This window comes from Gigantopelta aegis, chromosome 14, assembly GCF_016097555.1.
Source record: "Gigantopelta aegis isolate Gae_Host chromosome 14, Gae_host_genome, whole genome shotgun sequence".
Lineage (NCBI taxonomy): Eukaryota > Metazoa > Mollusca > Gastropoda > Neomphalida > Peltospiridae > Gigantopelta > Gigantopelta aegis.
Window position 1 is genome coordinate 33,777,245 of NC_054712.1, and position 16,365 is coordinate 33,793,609.

The 16,365-nt window shown below is 35.5% G+C and overlaps 1 protein-coding gene across 1 annotated transcript in view; it reads left to right on the forward strand.

Annotated features, from left to right (window-relative positions):
- Positions 1 to 15,802, forward strand: part of LOC121387992 (ATP-dependent RNA helicase DDX1-like) — a 461,008-nt gene extending 445,206 nt beyond the window's left edge. Inside the window, exons 26-28 of the mRNA XM_041519183.1 lie at positions 3,001 to 3,099; positions 7,739 to 7,859; positions 15,576 to 15,802. Of these exons, the coding sequence (XP_041375117.1) occupies positions 3,001 to 3,099; positions 7,739 to 7,859; positions 15,576 to 15,700 (345 nt within the window). The 3' untranslated portion in view covers positions 15,701 to 15,802. The remainder of the gene's footprint in view (positions 1 to 3,000; positions 3,100 to 7,738; positions 7,860 to 15,575) is intronic.
- Positions 15,803 to 16,365: the final 563 nt, after the last annotated feature.

Genomic DNA, 16,365 nt, shown 5'->3' on the forward strand with positions numbered 1-16,365 from the left:
ATGACGATTGACGTCATAAGTCTGTTTTCCAGAATTCTGTTTGCCATTTAACGTTGGATCATTGTTCTTAAAATATTTAAACAAATTAAAATTTTCAACTTTATATTTATTGGTAAGTTGTTACATTTTTATGTTGTTGCATAATGTGGACCATATTTTTCTGCGTATGATTAAAGAAGTTTATAGGTGAAATGTTTATGAATCGTTCTACAATAAACAAACCGTAGCTTACAAAATTAATGTTTTGTTACTGTAATTAAATGGGCAAGAAAAAGAATCAGTCACCTTTGTGTAAAGCTCGGCCCTCACAAAAAACATTTTGTCCCTCGGGTTGGAATTGCCTTATCTATACTTCACAACAGTGATAGATTCTATTATTATTTCCATGGTGCTAAATAAATCTGTCTGGCACCCCGGGGCTAGATGATTTTGACATACGTCTGACGTCATAACTTATGTGTTTTTCAGAATTCTGTTGAATTAGGTTTTCCGCAAGTTGCCATTTCATATTGTATCATTGATTTAAAAATATTTAGACAAATTAGTATTTTCAACTATATTGATGGTTAAGTTGTTACATTTTTATGTCGTTGCATAATGTGGACTGTATTTTCTGTGTATGATTAAATAAGTTGTAGGAATTTCTACCTGTATCTTACAAAATTTGCCTGTATTTCCATCACCATTGTGAAGGTATCGGATCCCAGTCGATGGGATTTTTAAAACTCCAAACCCTATTTCCGACAAAGGTGTAAACCACTTGTATTTTCAACTATGGTCTGTGCTATCTTGCCTGTGGGAAGCGCAAATAAAAGATCCCTTGTTCGGAAGTTGTAGTGGCGACAGCGGGTTTTCTCAAAGTGTCCTTAACCATATGTTGACATATAACCATAAATAAATGTGGACTGTTAAATTTTTTCTTTGTATCATTAGATATAAACTCCAACACTCAAGACAAAATATTTTTGAAGGTCCTCGTTCTACAATAAAAAACATTTTGTCTGTATCTTACAAAATTATAGATGTTTTTTTTAATCGTTCTACAGTAATTAAATAGACAAGTAAAAGAAAAAGAATCCATCACCATTGTGAGGTATAGATAAGGTAAATTCCAACACTCAAGACAAAATGTTTTTGCAAGGGCCTCGGTAAACGCCTTTCACAAAAAAAACATTTTGTCACTTGTGTTGGAATTGTCTTATCTATACCTCACAATGGTGATAGATTCTAATACCAGTAGTTTTTTAATCGTTCTAATACCAGTAGTTTTTTTAATCGTTCTACAATAAATAAACTGTAGCTTACAAAATTAATGTTTTGTTACAGTAATTAAATAGACAAGTAAAAGAATCCATCACCATTGTGAGGTATAGATAAGGTAAATTCCAACACTCAAGACAAAATGTTTTTGCAAGGGCCTCGGTAAACGCCTTTCACAAAAAAAACATTTTGTCACTTGTGTTGGAATTGTCTTATCTATACCTCACAATGGTGATAGATTCTAATACCAGTAGTTTTTTTAATCGTTCTACAATAAATAAACTGTAGCTTACAAAATTAATGTTTTGTTACAGTAATTAAATAGACAAGAAAAAGAATCCATCACCATTGTGAGGTATAGATAAGGTAAATTCCAACACTCAAGACAAAATGTTTTTGCAAGGTCCTCGGTAAACAAACGCCTTTCACAAAAAAAACATTTTGTCCCTCGGGTTGGAATTGTCTAAACCTCACAACAATAATAGATTCTATTATCGGTAGTCTAAGTTATATTGTATGGTAATGATATCATATGTGCCTTGTGTGGTTTGGTTTTTGTTTGGGGTTTTACCAGAAGCTACATTAAAAGCATTAAAAAAAAAAAAATGTGTACAATCTTTGTGGCCATAACAAAATGTCATTACCAGAAATTGTTTCTGTCACGAGAAACCTTGATGATGTGTGTGCTGTCAGTTCGTATTTCTGCTGATAATCTGTAAAATATTTATAATTTGTCGGGCATGCCAGCATTTACAACTACATTAGCTGATATTTCTTTGGCAGTTTTGTTGTGGTTTTTTAGAAAAGGGATGATTTTTCATAATTATGGAGAGAAAAAAAAAGATGAAATCATAAAATTCTGTAATCATAACAGAATTTCCAGTTTTGGCAGAATTGTTTTTTGTGGGTTATTTTTTTTAAAGTTTGGGTGTTTTTTGTTTGTTTTTTTTTGTTGGTTGTTTTTGTTCTGTGTATTAAAGTTTTATTTTTGTAATATATCACTTATGTAAAAAAAAAAAAAATGTTTTTTTTATTTATTAAATTTTTTAATCTGTTGCTATTTTAACAATATTTGACCAATATGCCTACAATTTTCACTGAATGTGGCAAAAAGCCATATAGTAATGAGTGAAATGTTAAAATTAAAGTCCCCATATTTTTTGGACAATTCCATATTCAGTAGGGTTATAATGGCTTTTGGCATTGCCTTTTTTCCTACAATATTAAATCTGTTGCCATTTTATCAATATTTGACCTATGGGCCTACAATTTTCACTGAAGGTGTCAAATATCTATATAGTAATGAGCGTGAAATATTACAATTACAGTCCCCACACGTTTTGGACAATTCCATACTCAATAGGGTTGTGGGGGGGGGGGGGGGTGGGGCACTTGGCTTTTGGCATTGCCTTCTTTGACATACAATTTCAAATCTGTTGCTATTTTAACAATATTTGACCTGTGGGCCTACAATTTTCACTGAATTTGGCAAATAACAATATAGTAATGAGTGTGAAATATCAAAGTTATAGATCTGATACTTTTAACATAATTCTATATTCAGTAGGGTTATCATTTTGTGGGGGACCACCAGATATATCAGTTTTATGATGCTTTGTTTATATGGATTACATGTTGCAGACAAAATATTCACCATGATTAACCTACATAAGATATATACCATAAAATTATGCATGTCTTTGTAAAGAAAACAAGGGTAACTTCACAATTTCCTTTCAGGTGTGGTATCATTCCAATTGTAACACAAAGGGACGTGGCTGTTACAACACAAACCTTACAGATCATGGTGGCTGTTGTATTTGGTATAATGAACCGCAGGTATGTGTGATAATAATAGTTGGGTTGATATGGGTCGTGATCTTAGGAAGTTATGGAATTTGCAAACTTAAGATCATTTGCCAGGCCTCAGTGTTCTTGACATTCAATCTCAGTTTATGTTTTTGTACTTTATACAAACATTAAAATACTAATAGCAATGTTTTTGCCAGAAAGCAGACAGACATTTTTGGGTATGGCACTGTGAAATTCAATGCAGCCACAGTCAACAGGGGATATGGGGAGGGTGCCTCCTCCAGAAAGAAAATGGGTTAAATTTAAGGCTAGGGTTAAGAAAATCATACAGTAATGATAAGAGTAATTAATTTGGTCAAAAGGTTACAACATTATTATTATTTTAATCTGCTAAACCATTTGGGTATGGCACCATACCCGTTTTACCCTCTGGCAGAAACCCAGAATTATAGGAAAGTGTGACTGCAACCAAAGGCTTCAACCACAGTGTCACGAAGTTAATCATGTTACTGACGTTCACTCTGTCTCCTACGTTACAGCTTTGTGTTTTTACACAGACATTACAATTCTTATGGGAAAGGCGTCAATATAGGTGATTGCCTGTTCGCCAATCCCAGTCCAAAAATTGGAAATAAATATTGTTATAAAAAACAAAACACAGTGCTAATAATGAACAATTTGGTTTGTAAATACTAAGTGATCCTTTAGTTCTTTCTCTCACTGTATATTGACCGGCCTCGGTGGCGTCGTGGTTAGGCCATCAGTCTACAGGCTGGTAGGTACTGGGTTCGGATCCCAGTCGAGGCATGGAATTTTTAATCCAGATACCGACTCCAAACCCTGAGTGAGTGCTCCGCAAGGCTCAATGGGTAGGTGTAAACCACTTGCACCAACCAGTGATCCATAACTGGTTCAACAAAGGCCATGGTTTGTGCAGTCCTGCCTGTGGGAAGTGCAAATAAAAGATCCCTTGCTGCCTGTCGTACAAGAGTAGCCTATGTGGCGACAGCAGGTTTACTCTAAAAAACAGTGTCAGAATGACCATATGTTTGACGTCCAATAGCCGATGATAAGATAAAAAATCAATGTGCTCTAGAGGCGTCGTTAAATGAAACAAACTTTACTCACTGTATATTGAATCACTAGCTATTATCTTCATTAGCTATTTGGTTCAGTCCCGTCGGTGGCCAGGATGTAGCCCAGTGGTATAGTGCTCGCTTGACACACGGGTGGTCTAGGATCGATTCTCATCATTTGAACAAACCGCACATCTAACTGATAGAATAGCCAGTTAATGGAAAATTAAATTTTATTATATAACATTTAGTGAAATATCTTAAAACATCATTGAAATAAAAGTGTTCTCAGTGACGATAACACATTTTAGAGTGAAAATTTCACTATTTCACTCTAAAATGTGTTATCTTTACTGTAGAAAGTGTTATCTTCACTGTAAGAAAACCAGAACTATTTTGCTGCTGGCATTTTAAAAATAAAAGTAAATTGCCAAAAGTTATATAATAAATAGAAAACTTCATGTTTTTTATCAAAATATGATTTACTAGTATATCTCATCTCGTGAAGTTTGCAAACATATCACAATCATCGTGAAACGCAACTCGTGAGATCTGATTGCAAACTTCACTCGATGAGATATAAATCATATTTGACAAAAAAACATGAAATATCCTCTATATATTTTATTGATTTCTGTATTAAATTATTAAATTATTTATTAGAATAAACAAAACGACAAAAGAAAAGTTTTTATTCTCCATGGAGCTGGCCGAATTTGACACTAATAGTAGTTATTGTTGTTTTACTTGTATCTTGACCAATGTTTTTAATAAAAAAAGACTTTCAATGGAGGCTGGAATGGGGTATATACTACTCAAAAGAATTTAAGTGTCAGACGATATTTTCGACATTATTTTCTGAATGTCAATTATATTAGCTAGACCATAATGTCACGCATGGTATTGTTCCATTTTGATGAAAGTGGGTCTAAGCAACCCATAAATGAATTAAAATCCACTGTCATTGACACTGTCGACTAGTTCTAATGGCGAAAACATGCTTACATTTGCACGTAAATTAGGGCGAAAGCGAAAGGTCTGCTAAGTGCCCATAACTTGCTTTTTCACAAAGCGCTTCATTTGCATGCTTTGCATGTGTATTCCATGTTCCCAATGCTGAATTTCCGTATAATTGGAGCTTGCGTTCGTGTACGGTGCACACTCCAAATTCGACAATGGTACGACGTCAACTGACTATCGAAGATCGAGGAAGGGCTATTGCTTGGCTTCAGGATGGCAGTACGCAAAGAAATGTTGCTCTGAGACTTGGTGTCAGTCAGAGTGTCGTTGGCCGACTGTGGCAACGGTACCAAGCAACGAATTTTGTTCGAAATCGTCCACGTTCGGGAAGACCCCGAAGCACTACAAATAGAGAGGACCAATATGGCTCTACGTCAACGCACAACCACTGCACGCCGATTACGTGACAATCTGCGGACTGCGACTGGAACTCGAGTGTCTGATCAAATCATACGCAATCGTCTGAGAGCCAATAATCTACGCTGCCGTCGCCAGGCTGTTCGACCACCACTTCTACCACGTCATAGAACGGTCACTGGTGCACACTTCATCTGCGGTGGCAACATGTTCAGTGGGGTCGAGTGATGTTCACTGATGAGTCCAGGTTTAGTCTCCAGTTCAACGACGGTCGGGTTTGTGTCTACAGACGTCCTGGGGAGCGCTTCGCTGACGTTAACGTTAGACAACGTCACCGGTTCAGTGGTGGCAGCGTCATGGTGTGGGGCGGCATCTCTATCCACCACAGGACCCCCCTCTATGTGGTGGATGGCAATCTGAATGGAATCCGCTATCTGAATGAGATTATCCGGCCGTTGGTTCTCCCAGGCCTTCAGCAGATTGGCGGCGGGGCAGTTCTGCAGGATGACAATGCCAGACCCCACCGCGGCAGGGTAGTAACGGACTTTCTCAGACAACAAGGTATCGCCAGGATGGATTGGCCAGCATATTCGCCTGACTTGGCCCCAATACAGCACGCCTGGGATGAATTAGGCAGGAGAGTTCGGGATAACCATGCCCCTCCGGCCAACCTTCATGATCTGGGTCAACTTCTTATGGCAGAGTGGCAGGCCATTCCCCAAGAGTTCTTCAGACGTCTGATCAACAGCATGAGGCAACGATGTGTCGAGTGTATTCGCGCCAGGGGTGGATTCACACACTATTAAATGAATGTTCTAATGTGTAAAATCCATGTTTGACAACCTTCAACTTTGACAGCATGTCATGTGACTTTCTTGTATACAGTGACGTTTATTTGTGTTTTTTTGTAAATATGGAACAATACATCATCAATCTAATACACTGAAACTTATTTGGTTATAAATTTTTGACCCTTAAATTCTTTTGAGTAGTATATAGAATAATAAACTGGCCACCCAGTTTTACTGATTGTTTTGTTGTTAGTGGAGGCTGGAATGGGGGTACAGATTAATAAACTGGCCACCCAGTTTTACTGATTGTTTTGTTGTCAGTGGAGGCTGGAATGGGGGTACAGATTAATAAACTGGCCACCCAGTTTTACTGATTGTTTTGTTGTCAGTGGAGGCTGGAATAGGGGTATAGATTAATAAACTGGCCACCCAGTTTTACTGATTGTTTTGTTGTCAGTGGAGGCTGGAATGGGGGTATAGGTTAATAAACTGGCTGCTCAGTTTTACTGATTGTTTTGTTGTTAGTGGAGGATGGAATGGGGGTACAGATTAATAAACTGACCGCCCAGTTTTACTGATTGTTTTGTTGTCAGTGGAGGCTGGAATGGGGGTATAGGTTAATAAACTGGCTGCTCAGTTTTACTGATTGTTTTGTTGTTAGTGGAGGCTGGAATGGGGGTATAGATTAATAAACTGACCGCCCAGTTTTACTGATTGTTTTGTTGTTGTTAGTGGAGGCTGGAATGAGGGTATAGGTTAATAAAGTGGCCGCCCAGTTTTACTGATTGTTTTGTTGTTGTCAGTGGAGGATGGAATGAGGGTAAATAATTAATAAACTGACCGCCCAGTTTTACTAATTGTTTTGTTGTTGTTAGTGGAGGCTGGAATGGGGGTATAGATTAATAAACTGGCCGCCCAGTTTTACTGATTGTTTTGTTGTCAGTGGAGGCTGGAATGGGGGTACAGATTAATAAACTGGCCGCCCAGTTTTACTGATTGTTTTGTTGTTAGTGGAGGCTGGAATGGGGGTATAGATTAATAAACTGGCTGCCCAGTTTTAAAGGCATATTGTCACAGACCACTGACCTATTACATGGCCTAACAAAGTATTACTTAAAAATATATATATTTGATTTGTCCCGAAATGTACTTTATTCAACCATCTACATAACCACCATACTCCACTTGTTAATGATATTTTGTAAAAATAGTTGAATTATGGCAATGGTCCATAATTCAAAAAATAATATTGCTGAGATGGTTGACGTGGATTTCACTCCATCATGGTGTAGTTAAAGTGTTGCAATAGCTAGATTTGGTCTGTAAAAATAATGTAATTTTGATTTATTATTAATTTTTAGAGAAATAAGGTCCTTAAATCTGTGACAGTATGCCTTTAATGATTGTTTTGTTGTTGTTCAGTTGAAGTCTGATGTGGAGGAACACCTTGATATCACCATTGATCTTGTCGAACCAGACATGAAGATTTCCATCAACGAGTTTGATGGCAAGGTTACCTACGGACAGAAGCGGAGAAATATCGGTAACTTTCAGCAGGAATCTTTTGTTCTCCCATCCCTATAGCTATGCAAGACAGACCCATTCCATGTTGTCAGCCGATTTGGAATAAATCGGTCTTCTTGTATAGGCCATGACATCATTGCATTTAACTTGGGTTTTTCAAATTCTACACTGTATATACTCCTAGAGTTTTCAATTTAAAAGATGTATATAGAAAGTTAACATGAAAATTTGTAAGTCTATCGTCTCATGGAGTTTTGGCCAAACAGTTCTGAAATAGTGCTATACTTAGTAAAAAATTTCACTTTGTGTGAGTCATTAAGATTTTGGGTGGGACGTGGCCTAGTGGTAGAATGCTCACCTGATGTGTGGTCGGCCTAAGATCAGTCCTCATCAGTGGGTCCATTGGGCTATTTCCCATTCCAGCCAGTGCACCACGACTGGTATATCAAAGTCTGTGGTATATACTATCCTGTCTGCGGGATGGTGCATATGCATAATGAAAAAAAGTAGCAGGTTTTTTTTCTTAGACTATGTCAAAATCAAATGTTTGACATCCAGTAGACGATGATGAATAAATCAATGTGCTCTAGGGGTGTCGTTAAACAAAACAAACTGTAACTTTAAGATTTTAAATTACTTCAAGCTTATATATAGACGTACAAAGTGATTGAGACAACTGTATTCCCAATTGATAGAAATCAATATGTAAACAATGCATGAACAGCAGCCAAAATATTATGTGGTACACAAACATCATTCTTTCTATACACTTCAGGAATGATCTACTACTGACAGAATTGAAAATTAAATAGCGGAGCTCTATAGGCCGATAGACCTCTTGTCTTATACATGTAACGGTCCCATGGACTCTTTTCATCGAGCTAACAAGTTCACTTGAGTGGCAATAAACAGAACCTTTCCTATAAATATGTCCTTCCTCTTCTTTTCACTGAGCTAACGTCTTGTGCTGTAAAAGTAACATAAATACATAGTGATGACATAAAACGCTGATCGATGAAAATGCTTTACGATAATAGTTAGGATTTAGGAAACTTTTTGCAAGTGGTGTTCGCCAAGTGGAAGTCATTTATGACTTTATCTGTGATGAATGACCGAAGAGAAAAGGACTGAGCATGTTCAGCGAATGTTTAATAGTTCACAAGGGCATTCGGTTTAAATATTTACTGACATGAATACCAGAAAATTTCAAAACACAGAAAGGCTTAATGACCGTACATTCATTGAACTGAGGGTCATTCCATGTGCAACATTTCAAATGCATTTCTGCATGTCTCTGCACAAAACAGATTTATCTGGTGTCGGTGCAAATCAATGTGCTCTAGTGGTGTGGTTAAGCAAAATAAACTTTAACTCTGTATTTTTTTACTGATGTCAGTGCAGTTATGTGTTACGTAAGGGCTGGATAATGTAGTTAATTCATACTTGTCTCGCAAGAGCTGTGACAAATTCTGATTAACATAGAATCGGTTGATATTTTCCCGATTCAAAACACTTGTCACAAATACTCTTATTTATTCAAATTAGACAGGCCTCGGTGGCGTCGTGGTTAGGCCATCGGTCTACAGACTGGTAGGTACTGGGTTCGGATCCCAGTTGAGGTATGGGATTTTTATCCGGATACCGACTCCAAACCCTGAGTAAGTGCTCCGCAAGGCTCAATGGGTAGGTGTAAACCACTTGCACCGACCAGTGATCCATAACTGGTTCAACAAAGGCCATGGTTTGTGCTATCCTGCCTGTGGGAAGTGCAAATAAAAAATCCCTTGCTGCCTGTCATAAAAGAGTAGCCTATGTGGCGGCAGTGGGTTTCCTCTAAAAAAAACTGTCAAAATTACCATATGTTTGACGTCCAATAACCGATGATAAGATAAAAAATCAATGTGCTCTAGTGGCGTCATTAAATAAAACAAACTTTACTTTATTTAAATTATGTAGCATTGTAATATTGAATAATATTCCTAATACATATGGCATATATATAATGCCCTTCCCACCCCATCCCACCCCCCAAAAAAATAACACAAATGAAACAAAACAAAAAAAAAAAAAAAAAAAAAATACAGTTAAAAAATTAAAATGTGACATTGCATGTTGACCAATGGCTGATCCAAAAAGTCCGTTTGGGGGCCCAGTGTTGTAACTGAATGCCACAAACGTTCGCGGAGGGATTTCTTGGATTCTCCCATGTAAAAAATAATAAATAAAATTAAAATATAACTTTCGCAAAATGTAAAGGTTGGGACGCAATGGGTGTCTCTCTCTCCCCCCCCCCCCCCTCCTCAGTTCCGCCACTGTTGACTACTCACATTTCTGTTTCTCGTCAGCCTTAGGTATTGATTGAAAACATATTTTATTGCATATAATATATATAAAGTTAGACCTCGTTACAACGACCGTCGTTACTACGACATTTACATCATCTGACCACAAATTGTCGGGAACAAACGTATATCATCGTTATTCTGTTCACTACACTGGAATTCACAACTTCCGACACCGACAGAGCAAATTAGGAACAAACATGCATCCAGTGTCTAAAAACACCTCTTTACAACAACATTAAAGAATGACAAATAACACCTCTTTTCAATGACATTACATAATCACAGATAACACCTCTTTACAATGACATTACATAATCACAGATAACACCTCTTTACAACGACATTACATAATCACAGATAACACCTCTTTTCAATGACATTACATAATCACAGATAACACCTCTTTTCAATGACATTACATAATCACAGATAACACCTCTTTACAATGACATTACATAATTACAGATAACACCTCTTGACAATGACATTACATAATCACAGATGACACCTCTTTACAACATTACATAATTTTATAGATAACACCTCTTGACAATGACATTACATAATCATAGATGACACCTCTTTACAACGACATTACATATTCACAGATGACACCTCTTTTCAATGACATTACATAATCACAGATAACACCTCTTTACAACGACATTACGTAATCACAGATAACATCTCTTTACAACGACATTACATAATCACAGATGACACCTCTTGACAAGACATTACATAATCACAGATAACACCTCTTTATGATGACATTACATAATCACAGATGACACCTCTTTACAATGACATTACATAATCACAGATAACACCTCTTTACAACGACATTACATAATCACAGATAACACCTCTTTTCAATGACATTACATATTCACAGATAACACCTCTTTACAATGACATTACATAATTTTATAGATAACACCTCTTGACAATGACATTACATAATCACAGATAACACCTCTTTACAACGACATTACGTAATCACAGATAACACCTCTTTACAACGACATTACATAATCACAGATGACACCTCTTTACAACGACATTACATAATTTTATAGATAACACCTCTTTACAACGGCATTACATAATCATAGATGACACCTCTTGACAATGACATTACATAATCATAGATGACACTCTTTACAACGACATTACATATTCACAGATGACACCTCTTTACAACGACATTACATATTCACAGATAACACCTCTTTATGATGACATTACATAATCACAGATAACACCTCTTTTCAATGACATTACATAATCACAGATAACACCTCTTGACAAGACATTACATAATCACAGATAACACCTCTTTTCAATGACATTACATAATCACAGATAACACCTCTTTTCAATGACATTACATAATCACAGATAACACCTCTTGACAAGACATTACATAATCACAGATGACACCTCTTTACAAAGACATTACATAATCACAGATAACACCTCTTTACAAAGACATTACATAATCACAGATAACACCTCTTTTCAATGACATTACATAATCACAGATAACACCTCTTGACAAGACATTACATAATCACAGATAACACCTCTTTATGATGACATTACATAATCACAGATAACACCTCTTGACAAGACATTACATAATCACAGATAACACCTCTTTATGATGACATTACATAATCACAGATAACACCTCTTTACAATGACATTACATAATCACAGATAACACCTCTTTATGATGACATTACATAATCACAGATGACACCTCTTTACAATGACATTACATAATCACAGATAACACCTCTTTACAACGACATTACATAATCACAGATAACACCTCTTTTCAATGACATTACATATTCACAGATAACACCTCTTTACAATGACATTACATAATCACAGATAACACCTCTTGACAATGACATTACATAATCACAGATGACACCTCTTTACAACATTACATAATTTTATAGATAACACCTCTTGACAATGACATTACATAATCATAGATGACACCTCTTTACAACGACATTACATACATTTTCATAGATAACACCTCTTTTCAATGACATTACATAATCACAGATAACACCTCTTTACAACGACATTACATAATCACAGATAACACCTCTTTACAATGACATTACATAATCACAGATAACACCTCTTTACAATGACATTACGTAATCACAGATAACACCTCTTTACAATGACATTACATAATCACAGATGACACCTCTTTACAATGACATTACATAATCACAGATAACACCTCTTTATGATGACATTACATAATCACAGATAACCTCTTTACAATGACATTACATAATCACAGATAACACCTCTTTACAATGACATTACATAATCACAGATAACACCTCTTTACAATGACATTACATAATCACAGATAACACCTCTTTACAATGACATTACATAATCACAGATAACACCTCTTTACAATGACATTACATAATCACAGATGACACCTCTTTACAACGACATTACATAATCACAGATGACACCTCTTTACAACGACATTACATAATTTTATAGATAACACCTCTTTACAACGACATTACATAATCATAGATGACACCTCTTTACAACGACATTACATAATCACAGATGACACCTCTTTTCAATGACATTACATAATCACAGATAACACCTCTTTACAACGACATTACATAATCACAGATAACACCTCTTTACAACGACATTACATAATCACAGATGACACCTCTTTACAACGACATTACATAATTTTATAGATAACACCTCTTTACAACGACATTACATAATCATAGATAACACCTCTTGACAATGACATTACATAATCACAGATAACACCTCTTTATGATGACATTACATAATCACAGATAACACCTCTTTACAACGACATTACATAATCACAGATAACACCTACCTCTTTACATTGACATTACATAATCACAGATAACACCTCTTGACAATGACATTACATAATCACAGATAACACCTCTTTACAATGACATTACATAATCACAGATAACACCTCTTTTCAATGACATTACATAATCACAGATAACACCTCTTGACAAGACATTACATAATCACAGATAACACCTCTTTACAAAGACATTACATAATCACAGATAACACCTCTTTACAATGACATTACATAATCACAGATAACACCTCTTGACAATGACATTACATAATCACAGATAACACCTCTTTACAAGACATTACATAATCACAGATAACACCTCTTTTCAATGACATTACATAATCACAGATAACACCTCTTTACAATGACATTACATAATCACAGATAACACCTCTTTACAATGACATTACATAATCACAGATAACACCTCTTGACAATGACATTACATAATCACAGATAACACCTCTTTACAATGACATTACATAATCACAGATAACATCTCTTTACAACGACATTACATAATCACAGATAACACCTTTTTACAATGACATTACATAATCATAGATGACACCTCTTTACAATGACATTACATAATCACAGATAACACCTCTTTTCAATGACATTACATAATCACAGATAACACGTCTTTACAAAACATTACATAATCACAGATAACATCTCTTTTCAACGACATTACATAATCACAGATAACATCTCTTTTCAACGACATTACATAATCACAGATAACATCTCTTTTCAACGACATTACATAATCACAGATAACACCTCTTTACAATGACATTACATAATCACAGATAACACCTCTTTACAATGACATTACATAATCACAGATAACACCTCTTTACAATGACATTACATAATCACAGATAACACCTCTTTACAATGACATTACATAATCACAGATAACACCTCTTTTCAATGACATTACATAATCACAGATAACACCTCTTTACAATGACATTACATAATCACAGATAACACCTCTTTACAATGACATTACATAATCACAGATAACACCTCTTTACAACATTACATAATTTTATAGATAACACCTCTTTACAATGACATTACATAATCACAGATAACACCTCTTTACAATGACATTACATAATCACAGATAACACCTCTTTACAATGACATTACATAATCACAGATAACACCTCTTTTCAATGACATTACGTAATCACAGATAACACCTCTTTACAATGACATTACATAATCACAGATGACACCTCTTTACAACAACATTACATAATCACAGATAACACCTCTTTTCAATGACATTACATATTCACAGATGACACCTCTTTACAACAACATTACATAATCACAGATGACACCTCTTTTCAATGACATTACATATTCACAGATAACACCTCTTTTCAATGACATTACATATTCACAGATAACACCTTTTCAATGACATTACATAATCACAGATGACACCTCTTTACAATGACATTACATAATCACAGATAACACCTCTTTTCAATGACATTACATAATCACAGATAACACCTCTTTTCAATGACATTACATAATCACAGATAACACCTCTTGACAATGACATTACATATTCACAGATAACACCTCTTTACAACATTACATAATCACAGATAACACCTCGTTTCAATGACATTACATATTCACAGATAACACCTCTTTACAACATTACATAATCACAGATAACACCTCGTTTCAATGACATTACATAATCACAGATAACACCTCTTGACAAGACATTACATAATCACAGATAACACCTCTTGACAATGACATTACATAATCACAGATACCATTGCACTTTAGCAGTACACAGCCGTTTGGCATCTTTGATTTCATTGCGAGCCGACACATGATGTTTGAGTTACCGATGTCGGCTAAATCTGTAGTCATTCAATTAAAGGATGAACTTCAAACAATCAAGTGTACTAGTTTCATGACATTTTGTAAACGAAGTAGGACAATGGAATGATTAGATTGACAATGAATGCGCCTTCATTTTATAATTAATTTATGTAAAAATGGTCTGTGATCGATCCCTGTCGGTGGGCCCATTGGGCTATTTCTTATTCCAGCCAGTGCACCACAACGTGTATATCAAATGCCGTGGTATGTGCTATCCTGTCTGGGATGGTGCATATAAAAGATCCCTTGCTACTTATGGGAAAATGCAGTAGGTTTCCTCTCTAAGTCTTTATATGAAAATTACAAAATAGCCGATGATTACTAAATCAGTGTGCTCTAGTGATGTCATTAAACAAATCATTTTTTTATAACGGCAATTTCGATATAAAGACTATTTCAATATAACGACAAAGTGACCCAGGGACGAACGTGGTCGTTGTAACGAGGTCTGACTGTATACAAAAGGACTGGTACATAATATAATAGACTAGGTGTTAAACATTATTATAATTTAATTCTTTTCTGTTCACAGGAAACATGTACCAAGGTCACGTGCAGATTTTGGCACCAACCGTTTCGGAACTAGCCCAGCTGGAGAAGAGGGCCCAGTCTTCGTTTATTGACTTGAAATACAGAAAGAAGTTCTCACGGACTTGAAGAAACTTTTCCAAAAGGTCCAAAAAGTGTCTACATTATGGACACAGAAGCTGCTGTTACTGTCAGCCTTATTGTTTCGTAATGAATAAAATTTCAAAACAACCTGTTACTACATAAATACTAGAATCTTTAATACTGAAAAACAGAAGTACCTGCATGTTTATATAGAGAAAAACTAGTTAATGACGTAGGATATTGGCTTTATCCTATGAAGGTAAGAATGCGAAATTCCTATTCGGCCTGAATAGGATAATTTAAGCTGATATCCTACATAATTACATGTAATATTTTTTGTTTTTATCCTGCAATATATAAAAATTAAGGGCAAAAGCTATTGGAGCCTATTCTTTCTGATATATATCAGTTGCATTGTACTGTGAACTAGAAGTCAAATGAACGATATTTTTTGTAATGTATCTTTGCATGTGATGCCACATGTGTGACCTCAAAAGGCATTATCTGCTACTATACATCCATGACTTTGCTTTAATTAGTCACCATAATCGGCCAATAGAAACATTGGTTGCAGGATTTAAAAAAAAAAGACATTTATAGTCCGGACAACCGATTTATCAAACCCTGCAGGCAGTTTGTATGACAAAGTCGCTATGATATTAAAGTTTCCAGAATTAATTAAAGCTTCCAGTTAAGGCTTTAAAGTTGTA